General features: G+C 38.3%; 1 protein-coding gene across 1 annotated transcript; it reads right to left on the reverse strand.

Annotated features, from left to right (window-relative positions):
* Nucleotides 1–1,193: 1,193 nt before the first annotated feature.
* Nucleotides 1,194–15,492, reverse strand: FRRS1L (ferric chelate reductase 1 like). Its single transcript, XM_052704245.1, has 5 exons — nucleotides 14,375–15,492; nucleotides 13,999–14,083; nucleotides 13,378–13,516; nucleotides 9,660–9,906; nucleotides 1,194–9,207 (listed from the first exon to the last, which is right to left on the reverse strand). Exons 1-5 carry the CDS (start codon nucleotides 14,559–14,561, stop codon nucleotides 9,035–9,037), a joined length of 831 nt encoding a protein of 276 aa, XP_052560205.1. The 5' UTR covers nucleotides 14,562–15,492; the 3' UTR covers nucleotides 1,194–9,034.
* Between the last annotated feature and the right edge of the window lie 527 nt (nucleotides 15,493–16,019).

The raw sequence follows: 16,019 nt of genomic DNA on the forward strand, positions 1-16,019 counted from the left end.
TGCCAGGCAGTCTCAGATATGATACCAAAATACTGGGTACTGAGGTGGCTGAGAAGCAGAGGAGACAGACAACATTGGCAACAGCAAGTTGATCACGATTCATACCTGTAATAAATGCACAAAATTATGAAATCACTCAGAAATAAAGCCAGCAGGTGTCAGCACTGGTCTGCACATGTGGAAAACAAATCTATCCCTGCTTGGGAAGCTGTTCTTTATTTTTGTTTTTAAACCTGTATAGCTGAATAGATGTGTACATGCAGTTGGGGATAATTTCACTTCATTAGCTCAGTTTACTGGAAAAGTAATATCTTGTTCAGATGAAAAAAATACTTAATGTAAACGATGACCAGTTCAGCAAGAGCTGGACTAAAGAAATAAAATATACTATAGTTTATGTTACAGTTCATCATTCAGACATAAACTTTGTATTTATAGGTCACTTTGTATTTTAGCTAAAGGAAAAAAAAATTTTTACGCTGATCAAAACTGAAGCATTTCTTCAAACATTCAAGAGCCAATTTTTCTTGGTGACTGATACAGGACCCTCTCCTCTCCCTTTCCAATCTCCAGCTTTATTTTAGCATTATGTTTTGGCACTGCTTCAGGAGCTGCTCCATTTGGCCACACAGCAAGGCAGTGATGAAAATCAAACACCCGTATATGAAATATTGGTATCTTGATTATACTTGCATCAAATACATTACAAACATAACAGAGAGGTCACCACAGAAACATCTACATTCTATTTAGTTACACCAAATGTCAGCTGGGTTGATTCGTTAAAATATAGATAATGTCTTTTACTTACAGCTTCACAGTGATTCAGATGGTGGAAAAGAAAAACATAAGTAGTCTCTCACATCTGTTATTTTGTTATTGTGACCAGGCTCACTGAATGAAATGGAATTACTCAGGGTAATAAATTGAAACCCATGGAACAAGAAGGAATTATTAACACAATTAAAGGCAGAGAAGTTTTTTGGTTTTTTTTAACCTTTTACAAATGCCATACCACACTCTTATTAGACAAAAAAAAAGCATTTATTATAACAGATTTATAAATATTGTATGTCACTGTTAAATAGCTAACAAGGCTCACTTTAACACCAACGTTTAGTATAAAACAGATGTTACAAAGCAATCCTTTAGGGCATGCATTGATTGTAAAATAATCCCATAAGTCACTATCATTCCATTATGTATTCATCCACTATTATTTTTATTCAAGAAGACTGATGCATTAATATAAATAAGTTTAAATGCTCACTGTCTTCAAATGGATTCTGGGTATTGGCATACAGAACTGAGTCTAGTAAAAGAAAAAAAAAAAAAACACCAAAAAAAACAGAACACCACTTAGCACTATACTTACAAGGTGCTTCTGTGTATCAGACCTAATTTTCATCTTGAGAATGCTGAATGAAATCAAAAGGTGCAGATGACATTTCAGCTTCAACCATTACAATTTATGTAACACAAATCTAAGTGGCAAGTGTTAATGTAGTTATGACAGTCTGTTTAAGTGCTAAGAAGTTAAAGCAAAGCAGATCTCAGACTATATTAATCAGAAATGCCAAGACATATCTAGCATCTGACTTCACCTAAACAGAACTCACAGTGCTTCAAATACGTTGACAAAATTTATCTTCCTAAATGAAGGCTGGGGACATCACTGAGAACTACAATCCCATTTTTCTAATGAAGTTAATAGGTTTGGGATTCCACCTTTGACTCTCTGTCAAGACTTGAATGATACTGCCAGCTTTAGTGAAATCTGGTCATTCTCACAATTTCAGCTTTTGTCATGGGGTTCATATCACCATGAAAAAACAGAAGACCATTGTTTTATTATTAGGTGAGCAATTTAACATTTCAGTTGCAGACATGGAATTTGGGGTTTAAACAATACGGGTTTTGCCTCCTACATTTTAAGTATGACATCCATTGTTTCCTCTGCAGTTATCCTGACAGTCTATATGAAAATATTTCCTTGATTCTTTAGTATCTTTTTTTCATCTTGTTTGGGAAAAAAACAAAAAACAAAAACTCAAAACAATAATAATGTGAGACTAATTTTTTTCCACTGAAGAAGGCAAGAATATATTAAAAGAGCAAATGTGATCCTGTAACAGGCAACATCACCGTTTTCATATATATTCTTCTGTATCACTGTCCAAAAATACCAACTAGGAGTAAGGGAACATGGAAGATTTTCTGTTTTGTTTTAGGTTTTCATTTGTTTGTTTTTATTTCCAAAATACAGTCTAACCTTGTGTTTTTAAGCCGTCTTATATAATTTTTTTACATCCCTTCAACACATTTAGTATGCCTAAATATTGATTCTGGGAAGAATATTTTTCATTCATCTGGTTGTGAAAAATCAATAATATTTTCGTTCCTTTGCATAGAATCTAGGTGACTTTTCCCCATATTTAATCTTCTACTGTTAGCAACTTACAAAATTGCAACTGAATGATTTAACAGAGAGCTCTGAGATTAAATTAGGTAACAGACTGCAATCACTTTGCCATGAGTAGGCATTGAAGCCATAAAAGATTTGCAGCTGCTTAGCACATTTGAAAAATCCAGTTCCTTCCTTAAAAATGTAAACATGAATTTGCATTAAGCAGCATTTAGAAACAACTCAGAAGATTACTGCTAACAGGCAATTCTGTAATGACCAAGCCTATATAAATAATAGCACAGTACTTTTAAAGAATGTTTCTTAAAAGTGTCATATAAAAATTCCCCTTGTAAGGACACTTTTAAGTGGTCTCTAATGCACATCAGAACTGGTCTATACTGAGCAGTAGCTTTTATACAAACATGGTCTGTGAAGTTCTCCCCATGCTCCCACCTCACATCAATATGAGCAAGCATCCCTGCCTCTGTAACAAACATGGAAGCAAATTAGGAATGAAAGCTATTGAAATTACTTGGCAATTCAAGGGAAAAAAATCTGCCCTTTTCCTTATAGCAGTTCCTTTGCTATTGCCAATGCAATCACAGATTTTCAAAGTAACTTTTGTTCAGTATGCTTTTTCACATCTACAAATTCCACAAGATGCATAAGCCCTCCAAAATTACACTGGTTTTACCTCACTACCTGTACCCAGACGGGAGAAATTAAATAATGGAATATAAATATACATAGTTTTATCAAAACTCACCATAAGATAAACTTCTGAAAGTTACTTTGGTGATTATTTTAATAACAGGTATAGAAAAGGAAGGTTTATCTAGATCTTATTGTATCTGCAAAAAAATCAGACACTCAGACATATGAACTTCACAGAATAGTTAGCAAAGGATAGAATAGTTGGCATATGGTAAATAAATAAATAAGCTTACACATTAATTTTTATACTCAGAAAATAGAGATTTTCTTTAGATTGCCAACAGGCTTACAGTTAGACCCCTGTCTGTGCTGGGCAAGCTGTGGAAGAACTATATTAGGCCCTAACACAATGCTACAGAAACCTTGATAATGCAATTTCAATTAGGGGAAACAGACAATGGGCAAATAAAGCTGTTAAGATTTAGAACCTCCCCTCTTCTGAGACTCAAGCAGTCTGTGGTAGAGCCAGTGAGCAGGTACACACAGCATCCAACTGCTACAGTCACACACAGGATCCTGGCCTTTCTTCATACACCTCTAAGGGCAAGATCAAGCCTCCCACTCAAATCTTGGAGCTTTTTGGGAGCACACATCTCAAGGCATAAGTTGGACTTTTTGCCCTTACAGCAGCTGGGACTGCAAAATAGTTAAATTCCTGTTCAAGTTAGATTCTGTTGCTTCTTTGTATATCAAGTAAAATTTCCATGTGATTTACATGCATTTTTGCCACATGTAAAGTCATGCAAAAATAGAAGTACAACAAAACCATGAGCTCCTCTTCATCCTGCAGTCTTAATTACAAAGTCTACACTCATCTGTCCTGAAGTATTTGAGGTCGCCTCCACATCATCATACGTTACCCACGCAGACTGTTCCACCTGCTCACCACATGCTGTGGCTCAGGGTTGAAATGGAAGGTGCCATTTCATGCAGGGTGGGCACATACACATCTCTGTGAAGCACCAGAACAACTGTATTACTGAAATATGTTTCTACTTCTACTATAAATGTAAGGCTCTTCACCAGCTGCACTTTGTGTAAAATATTTGCATTTTCACAGTAGGCATCTCTGAAAAAGAGCGATGCTAAACTTTTTGTAATTCTGCCTGTGAAAGAAGTTTCCTTCTCCTAAAGCTGTTACTGAGTACTTTTCACTGGGAAACCGTTTGGAGAAAAAGTGTAAAAACAACATATCAGTGTGCAATGTATCGGTGTGGCAGGGAGTCACAACGTTAATTTACACGCTAGTAAAATGAGTAGGTTTATAAATGAGCTCCACTTCTGCCTCTGGAGTGCCAACAGCTAATGTTCCCAGAAGAAATCAAAGACCACAGGTCTATGCTCTAAAAGGAGGATAATTTACTTCTTTTTAAATGTCTGATGCAGTATAAGGACAGGAAAAGTAAGGGGAATAAAGACTAAAAAGAGTAACGCCTCTTCCCTCCCCCCTCGACTTACAACAGTAGAGAGAAGTGGACTATCATCTACAGTGCAGACTTCTAACTGTGACCTGGCTGTTCGGGAAAGCAGCTTTCAGTCCTCCTTGCCTAATAACTCCTCTTCACAGCGGGGCTAAGACCTCTCAGGATCATCAGATGTGAACACGGGGACAGGACATAGGCTATTGACAAGGAGCACAATACTTTTCAAAGGAAGACATTAACACAGTCATAACACCATTTCACAGTAGTCACTGAGCACAAGGAGAGCTTTTCTTCTTGGTCCAGTCTTAGGATATGGCAACCCAATCAAGCTTCAAAGCTACTACCCAGGCAGTTTGCTAATGCATGCATTGCTCCAGTTACTCTCTAATCTTTGCAGTGAAGACTGCATAAGTCAGTGCCAAAAAAAACTTTCAGAACTTTTAACCGATTTGGGGAGTTCGATTAGGGTAGCTGCAAGTACTTATTTTCCTGCTACCCAAATATTGCAGTGTCCATCAATAAAGACAAGGGAGCCTCAGAGGGGTTTCAAAATATCTATTTAAAACATTATCTTCCAGAAACAGAATAATTCGCTTTATAACTGTAGATGAAAGCATCATCCCGTACCCAACGACATTCTAAAATCGGTTAAGCTTTTATTTGGGAAAAAATAAGTAGCATCTAGAAGTGTCTCAATTATCCATAAAGTTATTTGATTCCATTGAAGGAAAGCAAACTTTATAGAGGTCTTTATTCTCTGTTTCTTTCTCCTGTGCCTAAATTATGGTTAAATTAAATTATGCCTAAATTATTTCAGGCCAAACTTGGTATTTGTAGTGGAGTACCTGTCACACACTACAGTCAAAACACAAGGTCCCTTTGTGATAGGCACCATCATAAAGAAGCTGACTGCTCCTTCAAATAGCTTATGAACTTTAAGTATACAAAGTTATAGATAAGACAGACTGCGTGAGCAGAAGGTGTTAGGTTAACGTAACAAGCTATGGTCAGAGCTGAATATGGTTCTGCATGGAAAGAATATATTCAAGATTGCTAATTAATGCCTTATGGTCCTTTCCTGTCTTGTCTTTCTAATTAATTATCTTTGTTATTAGCAACCAAATCAAATTTCCAAAGACCACTGTACTGTAAACCTTTCTAAAGCCTCTGCTTCTGTGTTACGTTACCCTGCAGCAAGTTATTCTCACTCTCAAAATTAAAGTGCTTTGGAAATGTGTTATTTAATAGCTGCTTATTGGTAGTCACCATAAAGAATCTAAAAATGATCCAATTTTCAATTGCTTTGAAGAGAGCTACTTTGTAGTAACTGTACAGCAGGGATCAATCCTACTTTTAAGCATTAGGAAAGAAAATATGAAAAACAAAATACTTGCCATGTTCACTTAAATGTTAATAATTATTAGTTATCATATTAAGCTAAGCACCAATGAATTAAAGCCTTTTCATTTCTCTCATAGCCTTTTTGTTCTCGTATTTACTCCCAACTACCCACATCCAAGTGCTTGTACCTTCTTTGTGTTCCTGAATTTGGAAAGCTCACAGTCCTGCTTTTCCTACAACTCCCAGACAAAGTGCCACAATACAACAAACTTTCTTCTATGAAGAAAACAAAAAAACAAAAAAACAAAAAAAACCCCACCACTTATCCTACCTCCTGATTCTAATTTATCGTCATTATTTTCAGCATTCAGTTCTCCTTAAACATTCTGCTGAACACTTACAGAATGCACAGTTGCTTTTCTAATACCTGTGAAGCAGTATACAAAATCTTAGAACAGTTTACCAGGGAGTAATAATAGCTCAGCCATAAATGTAAATGCCAAATAATAGATTGCTTGGCTGCTTGTTGTGGACTTTTATTTCCTCCCAGTTAATCAGAAATGCTTAATTAGTGCTAATTAAGTATTTTGAAGCTCAAGGATCAAGGTCATTTAGAAGTGCATATCTCTGCTAATATTTCAAAAAGAGAAAAATACAACAACAAAAACACCAGACAATGCTTAAAAGTAATCTGGGGGGGGGGAAGGAACTGTGTTTCCACCCTAATTTAGAACATGGGTACATCTGTGGCCTGAAGCAGTTTATGCTTTGCACTGGGCATTCCCATAAGTGGCTGTGCTTCAGCTCTGACCTCACTATTGCTTTAGAGCCTGAACTTTCAACCTTTACACAGCTCTGACTCCCTGCAGCGTGCTTTACAGCGCAAAGCAGCAACACCTGTGTTGTACATTTACCTTGGTATTAGTACTGCCATATTTAACATATGTCTCTGCCTAGGTTTAACCAGGCTATCCCTAAGTGCAGCACTGTATTACAGAAGCCCAAATGGGTTTCTATCACACTTCAGTATGCTTCAGTTATTAGATTAGCCTTTTAGTGGGTAATCAGAGAAATGCAGTAAATAAGGCCATAAACTAAAGTAGCCCTGAGGCTACTTTGAGTAGCTGTAATTTCAGAAAAGGGGCTGTGGTATCTCAGCTCCCTAAACTGCCTATGCTTTAACACAGGAGAGAAGGAATTAGCCCTAATAACTTCCTCACTTCACCTGGCTGCTTACTATAAAACTCATTATCCAAGACTTCAGCTCTCTGTTTCTGCTAATCTTAGACCTCTGTTTTACAATCATGAATGTCCAAAGCTGACCTTCCTTATCAGGTGGCTTCCACTACATATTTTATCAGATAGTGAGTTGGCTGTTCAACTTGTGGAAGGTAATTTACACAAAAGAAGCTACTATATGCACCTTCAGAGTTCACTTCAATTTGCATTATTTTCACCCCTATTCAACCTTAGTCCAGCAATTTTAAGCAAACATATCCTTAAAGACATCAATGCAAATGTTACATGTCTCTGAGAAATCTTTCTCTAAAAATGGCAATAAAGGAGTTTGCTATTCTTTTTCAAGCCTGTTTCACATACTTGAAGAATTGCTTTCAAGAATGTAGAGCGTAAAAAAAAACTATTAACTTCATTCCATGAAGAATGATGCAAATCCAACAAAGCTTGTTACTTTTTTTGACACTATACAGGAATGAAAATACAAAGAATGTCTATCACATATTTTAGCAGATCCTACATTACAGAGTTCTTAAGTGCATCACATTAGAGAGAAATTTGGTGCAATAATGCACGTTGGGAAACAAATGTGCAGCTGTACCCAAACACACTCAAATGCTACACCTATACATGTCACGTGAATGACAGAAATTCTCTACACAAATTCAGTTTTCAGAACATTCTATGGCTCAAATATATTTTGACACTTTACAGTTTGATAATATTTAGCATTCATCTTTGTATAATTTATCGGTGATAAAAAATTGAAGTGCATTTCCTCTTTAACCCATCTTTTCCACTGTAGCTACGTTTCAGCAATGATTTGATGAAACAAAACATGCTGATCTTTTTATTAATTCCTATCTCTCCTTACAAATAATCTCAGTTATATTTCCATTTCTTTGTAAGCAAATATCTGCTGCCCATATTCACCTTTAACATGAACAGGATATACAAGAATACAACACAGAAAAACAGATTTCTTGGTACTACTGCACAACTATTTAAAAACATATTTACACATCAGCAACATTACTACTTTTAAATTAAAAAAAAATCTTCATTGATTGGGAGGATGTGCTATGGCTTGTTAGAAACTTCAGTGTTCTCTGTGGCTTACACTTGCTTTTCCTATGTATGGAGAATTCAAATGACTGCATTCTCCTTTCCCTTTGTTTACATAATGTAATATCTCACACAAGCAGATATCTCACACAAAACAAGCAGGTATTTCTTTCAAGAAGGTTGCTGAAGCACTATTGTTATAAAGACATTGATCATTTCTTTCCATTAAAAAAATCCTGTTCATGCTTGATTATGCAAGGCTAGTTTTTGAAAGTATCAGAGCAAATAAACCTTGATCAATATTAATTAGAAAAAAACATCCTACTATCCATTATGGAAGGGGAGCTTTTTTACTGCAGTGTCAGCATCCTGATCCTAAGTTCAGAAACCACACTTGGACTTTCTCTGCACCAGAAGTACCAAACGGCATTATAATATTTTCCCAAATTTGCTTTCTAGAAGCGATCTGGAAGGCATTTTTTTGTTATTTGATAAGATGTGCATCACGAAACTCTCCTAACCACACATACAGACACACCTCCCAAACACACCTACACACACACACACACACACACACGCACTTATTTTACAAAAGTCTTTGTTAAGCAAGTAGTCACAACACTGAATATCGTCTCCTATTTGTTCATTCATTATTCTTAAATGATTTGTCACCACTCAGCCACTCAAAAGATGGTGATTTCATTCTTCTGAGAAGCTAACTATGTTCAAAAGCAGCTAGATGACAATGGTGGTGAGATACAAATTCCAATAGAAATATGCATCATCCATCATATATCCAACCATCCTGAGAAACTTTCACTGGCAAATTCTCGTTACTTTCCAGAGTTCAAGGGGTTCCCATCAATAAATAGAAGGTCAGTGCAACAATGAGGAGCAAACAGAATGGAGAAGAGAAGGTCTGATAGGCAGCTGATGGCATGAAAATATCTTCATACTTGTAAATACTGACCACACGCTCTGATACAGGTGGTGAGTCTATATCGTGACGAGTTATAGAACCTATAATAGGCAAGGGCAGAAAGAAATAACATCAGCTGCATTTGATTTCTAAAGATTTATCAGACAAATAGGTAGAAAGACTTAATTTTCATACACAGAAGCAACATTACAATGTCAGTGAGTAGTTATTGCTCTGATTTCTGAAATTAAACTTCTGAATAAAACAAATGACATTCAAGTAAACAATAATCATCCTTCAAAGGAATTCAGAACTTCCAGTTATGATCTGTCCTAATTTAAGTTTAGCTTTGGAGAGCGGGAACAATAGCTGCATAACCAAGAAAATATGATATGTAGGACTCTGCTAGCTATCTCACCTTCCTGTTTCTATATTTTTAAGATTGATGTTGCCAAAATTTTAATTCATTAAATATATAAGTAAGAATAACGTCACTGAAAAACATTTATCTATTTTGATACCTAAGTTGTCAGTAGCACAGATATCAACTTACCCTGAATTGCTGGACCCCAGGCAAACAGATAGTACCAATTCAAGTGCAGATCTACAATAGTTTCCTCTCGGGGAACGTATACAGGACGCTTGAATCGACAAGTTACACGATTGTTTTCAAAAACCCCCTCTTCATCTCTAGCAGGATTTCTCTGGATTTCTTTAGCCCACTGACCAACGTTGTAAAAGTGCTGTATTCGGACTCTTCCATTATCATCATGAACACAAGCCATGACATCATCTCCTCCCTACATGGTAAAAACATTTTTGCAGAAGGAAAACAAGTGTCACAAAGCATCTCCTCATTTATTTATACAACTTCAACTATTAGAAACAATCAAGACTTGGGTCTCTCACTCCCTTCTTCTAAGTTACAAATACAGATATTCTTTTCCCTAGAAATGTTTCTTCATTCAGGTTGAACAGCACAGACTAAATACTAACAATTACTTATTCTTTCTGCATTCAACCTAACATACACAACACATTTATAAGGCATAATATCACCCTGACATCACACAATGGACGAGTAGAAGACTATTTTCTTTCATAATGTGTGATTTTCTGGGATCTTGCTTCAGTACAATTGGTGGTCTTGATTCCTTTATGTGTGCAAAATCTACTGTATCAGAATTGCAGACAGAAAAGCAATATAACTTAATAAGTTAGAGAAGATTAATCTACTAAATCTGTATAACTATTATCATAAACTACAGCCTGTCTTTTCTAATCTCATGTTCACTTATGATAATATAACTTCTCATTTATCTTAAGAGAAAATGATCAGCAAACAGTAACAATACAGAATATTGTAGAATACAAAAGATTGTGCCCCTTCCCATCGTATAAACTACCAATCAAAGAAACAAGGGATAGAAAGAAATGTGAGGCAATTGTTTGTGTTAGTCATTTACAGAAACATTAAAACAACAACTGTTTATATAGTTTATATAGTTTATATAGTTTATAGTAGAATAGTTTATTTGAGGTAACTCAAAGTTGCAGAGCACTGCATCACTCAGGTATTAATTTTAGGAGCACTGTCTTGTAGATGCCTTGCTGTCATGAACCATTAAAACACTGCAAGTTTGATGCATGCACTACTAGGTATCACTGCTATGTTAGACACAGGTCCTACTCTTCCAAAACAAGTCCTACTGATAGGTCACACTGATGCCACAAGCAGTGCTCACTAGCGTGACCATCTGTCATTTTGCTGTTATGGAGAAAGGAATGAAAAAGGGCACAGTGCATCTCTTAGGACTATGCCTATGAAGGCCTTTCTGTACCTAGTATTATTGCAGGCTAACTTTCCAGCTTTGGTCTTGAGCCTATCATTGCTTTCAAAGTTTTTTTTTCAAAGTTTAATTTTTTCTTTGCCTCTGAGTACCAATCTCTCATTTTTAAGTACAAAGAGGCAAAACAAACAAGCAAACAAAATAACCAACAAAAAAACTGTTTCCACATTCAGAAAAAAAAATAATTCTGCACCTCATTTAACAGAATGACATTACAAAATCCTAAGTAGGCACAAAAGCTTGAGTGGAAAACTGTAATGTTATCTGAGACAAAGAAATAGGTCACAGGAGTTAAAAAAATCTGACAACCCAAAAACACTTTTTTTCCCTTGAACTTTTTGGCTATCCAGGCCACAATGTTTTCATCAGGGCCTCCACAGTACAGCCCCTTTCTCACAGCAAAGCTTTTGTGATGTAAAGTCATTTCATCATTAAAGTATCCCAGATTCCACAACATCTTCAAGCTACGACAAGGGATGAGGTCAGCAGGGGAACAAGAGAGAAAGGCAAACACCAGCTGTTTTAGTCCAGCTGACCGGTAGTTCTCATATCAAATTTATAATGAAAATCTTTCAGCTTCCATTCTTATTACTGGAAGCTGTGACTTTACATGCAGTTTGGTCCATCCACCTGGGCTGAAAGGTAACGTATGCTTTAAAGCATAGCTAGTGTGTCCCAGGGACTATCATACTGTACAGACCTTCCAGCCACCAAGCACAAGCACAACTCTGTCTGCTCAGGCAAGCTCATGGGCTACAGCACACATCCTCATGGTTGGGAACTGTGCTTATGCCACCTGCCCTGCAGAAAGTCATGTTTCTGACTGAGGGCTATCGTGCAGGCAGGCTGAGTAGTTTATCTGTGCTCCTGAATAAAATGGGAGGGAGGAACTCAGAGAATATGATGGGGTCAGGGGTGGGAACACAAATGGGGCTGCATTGGATGAACTGCACTCACAGGCTGAATGGACCTGAAGTCATGGGACAGGTTGGACTGAGTGGGCTTGCAAGGGAGCACGGGGAGGGGAAGTGATAGTGCAGTGCAGAGGATGGTTGAGAGGTGTGGCAGAGAGTCAGGCAAGATCACATTGAGAAGGTTTAACTGTACTTGAAAGCAGTTATTTCTCCAAAGTCTGACTAACCATTGAAATTCAATGTCTTTGCTTTGAGTGGTAGTACAGGTACACAGGTACAGGTAGTAAAGGAGTTACAAACTACTAACATAATCTCTAATAGCTTAGGGCCAAGTATTTAAAGTTACTGACCTGCTTTGAAAATCCTATTGACTACTTGTACTTTCCAGCATCCAAACTCCTCCTGGTATTTGGCTGTAAAACCATACCTCACAACACTCTTTATGACACAAAAGATTGCTCTCTCCATTGTGTTTATTTGCAGCATCATACTCAAGACATAGTTACCGATGAGAGAAAGGCACCTGCCCTCATATTTTCTTTCTGATTCTCATTTTGGTCTGATAAAATGTTGTTAAGTTAGTGTGAGTCTTCCCATTGCCTCTCCCAGCTCTACAGCAGGATTTCCACGTTTTATACTTTTTCTGACTACTGCTTACCACTGAATAAGAAAGTACTCTCCTCTAACTAGCATTATAGAACAGACTCAGTATTCTTCATGTACTCAGGAATATCTGCATGTGAAGACCAGTGTTATAAACTACATTTTAATCCTAAGCGTGTTACAAGGATCACAAAAAAAAAACATTTGCAGAAGTTGTCTATTGCTCAGGTTTTTTTTTTATGTCCAAACAGTATATGTGCCTCTTTGCCCAGCGAAACACAACGACAAATAAGGCTCTTCACTGAACAACCAAGTAGATGAATGACCATAAAACAAAACTCAGTAAAATCCAGGAGAGATAGAAGAAGAAATCCTAACAGGATTGCTTTCTAGAGTATGTATCTAAGTGAGCAGTAGTCATTTTGTCACATATTTGTGGCTTTCCTGGAATAAAACACAGAGATGAAAGAAACAAGAGGATTCCCAGAGTTTTTAAATGAAAGCCATATTTGTATCAGCAAAAGACAGATGATTTACTTAAGAATGGAACTATGTGATATTTAGTTCCTGATGTGCCTTTTGTCCAAGTAACACCAACATGAAAAACTCAACAGGATATTATAATAAAAAGACAAAAAGCTAATAATATTCAAACAGTCAAAGATAAACCAAAACACTGTTGTACTATTTAGCAAAGAAGGGAAAGGACATGCTACTAAGGATGAGGCAGTTCTGAGGAGACAGCAGACCTAGCTTCTGTTCCCCAGTGACTATTGGGTACTTTGCTTTCAGCAAGTCAGTTTTTACATACGTGCTCTGCTTCTGACAGATAAAACATAAAGTATTGATATTCTGGCATGCAAAAGTGTTCACATATCAACGTGAAGAACTTTAAGAACCTTACCATTTTCTTGTCTGAGGAAAATCCCACTGCTACCCAGCCATCGGTATCAGCACTCAACTCAAATTCAACATCAGCTCCTATTCTACGATAACTTAGGAAGTAGTCACAGGTCTCTGCATTACAGCCTGGTTTGCCGTACCTAAATGGAAATGGAAAAACATGCAAACTTGGCCTTTCAATTTCTTGCTGTAGATATTATGTTTCTACAAGAAACACTAAAAGAATGTACTTTGGTAGAGTGGTGGTAAAGCACAAATCACACTAAACTAAAGTAGTACTGTTAATTGCTTGCAAATATTACCTTTTTAGAATAAGAGCATATTATGTTTAATCGTAATGACAAGCAATTACATACACACAGTGTTACTGTGTTGAAATGCCGAGTCCCTGTTCTGTAAGTTAGCGCTTCAAGAAAACGCAAAGACCATAAATTAATCTAGTCCACAACTCTGATGTCCTTAAATAATCTCATTTACTTAAACAAAAAGTCCTACACTATAGAGTAGGTTCCCAAATAAGAAAAAAATATTCAAATGAATATGGAACATTGATCAAACTCTTGAATGCAATCAGTCAACATTTGCAAATGTAAAGGTACCTGCATTTTTATTAAAGACTGACCTGAAGCATCCCTTCGTTTTTCCACAGTCATCCACTCTGATTTTTGCAAATGGATCCACAGGAGGTGCAGTAGGGAAAGGGTAACCTGTAGAATGAGAATAAAGCATAACCAAAAAGATACAAGGAGAAAAAAGAAGTAACACTGAAGAGAAAGAGTTCCAATAGTGTTTACTTTGACTGGTGACAACTGAGCTGTACTGATGAGGGACTACCTTGTCACAGACACAGGCCCTCTATCAGTAGGTCCAGGATTGAGATACTAAAATAACATAAAGAAATGAAAACATTTCCTCAGGTTTGCAACATTCTTCAGGTGGGGGAGAACAGCGCTGGAGCACAACTTTGCTACAATGAGAGCAGGAAGCCTTCCACTGACCATGTAAGCTTTGGCAGCACGAACATGGAGCAGGGCATTCAGCTAAGGCTTGGGGCTCTCCACTCGGCTGGCTCTTCGTGCATGCTTGGATCCCTCGGAATATCTGAAAGGGAGAGAATTCTGACTTCTCAGCTTTAGGAATGGATACTGAAGGGATACTTTCTCCTTTAAGAAGTACAGAAAACATGCATTGAGTGTGGAAGGGAAGAGTATCAAAACAGGCAATGCCTGCAGCAATGACCTACAATTACTTGTGAGGTAAGGCACAGAGGAGACAGATAAGGAAGGATCTATGACTCCAGGCAATAGCTTATCTGCTCTACTGTAATACACTGAAGACATGACATGAACATCTGCAAACAGACCTTTCCTCTCATAGAATCACAGAATCATTAAGGTTGGAAAGAACTTCTAGGATTATCAAGTCCATCCCCACCATGCCCACTATGTCCCTCAGTGCCACATCTATATATTTCTCAAATACCTCCAAGGACTTCACCACATCCCTGGGCAGCCTGTGCCACTGCTTCTACACTCTTTCTGAGAAGAAATCTTTCCTAATATTCAACCTGAATCTCCCCTGGCGCAACTTGAGGCCATCACTTCTCATCTTTTTACATAGATTTTACAAATAGCCACCTTCAGTTTTGGTTCATCTAACCTGCAAGTGGGAAGGTTCTGTGTTCTTCTCATCATGTCAACAATGCACACCATAGGTTTTACTGTGAAAAATTTTCAATATTAAATATATGTTTTTCTCTGCAGATTGGTTTTGGATTGCAGAGGTTCAATTTCGTTCTATGAACATTGGTATTTTAATGTGATTTTAGTCTGCCAACTTAAAAACAAAGCATTAAGTTGTGAAGCCAGAAAGTGCTCTGAAAGTTGCAGGCTGCAGCATCTCCAAACAAACAGGAGCATGTGCCCTGCCCCCCAGGCACTGGGCTCCACGAGCCCTGATTCACCTTCTAGGTGAATCTGATAGTGCTAAAGGAGAGAGGAAATAGGCCATAACCCGCAAATTACAGCTTCCATTGGCCACACCATGAGCTAGGTAAAGCAGTCAGCTGGTTTAAGCATACAAAGCTAGCAACATTTCACAGCAGTTCATAGTGGAGCATCAGCACGAGACTGACTGTAGTACATCCCACCTTCTCACTGCTTCATTTTTTCCCACTTTATCCAAAATCTGTTTCGAAAAAGAAAAACGCGGCCGAATTTCTTGCCAGTCACGCCATCACACGGCTTTTTGACAATCCGATAAACCCCTCCATCACCCTTCCGTGCCGTCTCCCACACGACCGAGCGGCCGAGCATCGCACGCCGGCCGCCGCTTCCCACTGCCCTCGGCCGGGCCCTGAGCCCGTGCCCCGCCGCCCTTCGCTGCCTATGGGCCCGCAGACCCGAGGCGGGGAGTCCGCCGAGTCCGGTGCGGCGCGCGGCGGCCCGCGCGGCGGTGGCTGCGGGCAGAAGATGGCGGCAGGCGCTGGCCTTCGTCCTGAACGCCGCCGCCGCCGCCGCCGCCGCCCGCCCTGGCTCCGCGCGGCCCCCGCCGCCCACCCGCCCGCCCTCCCGCACGGCCGCCCCGCGGCGCACCCTCCTCGGAGAGGTAGCGCAGGTCGTAGAACTCGCTGGCGAAGGTGCC

This window comes from Tympanuchus pallidicinctus, unplaced genomic scaffold, assembly GCF_026119805.1.
Source record: "Tympanuchus pallidicinctus isolate F22 unplaced genomic scaffold, pur_lepc_1.0 scaffold5, whole genome shotgun sequence".
NCBI lineage: Eukaryota > Metazoa > Chordata > Aves > Galliformes > Phasianidae > Tympanuchus > Tympanuchus pallidicinctus.

Excerpts from the sequence above, each read along its gene's own strand:
- FRRS1L (XM_052704245.1), bottom strand. The coding sequence starts at position 14,561 with ATGTTTTCTGTACTTCTTAAAGGAGAAAGTATCCCTTCAGTATCCATT. Across the intron at positions 13,517-13,998 it reads AAAACGAAGGGATGCTTCAG|GTACGGCAAACCAGGCTGTA; the intron begins GTCAGTCTTTAA and ends ATTTCCATTTAG. Across the intron at positions 9,208-9,659 it reads CTGGGGTCCAGCAATTCAGG|GTTCTATAACTCGTCACGAT; the intron begins GTAAGTTGATAT and ends TGCCTATTATAG.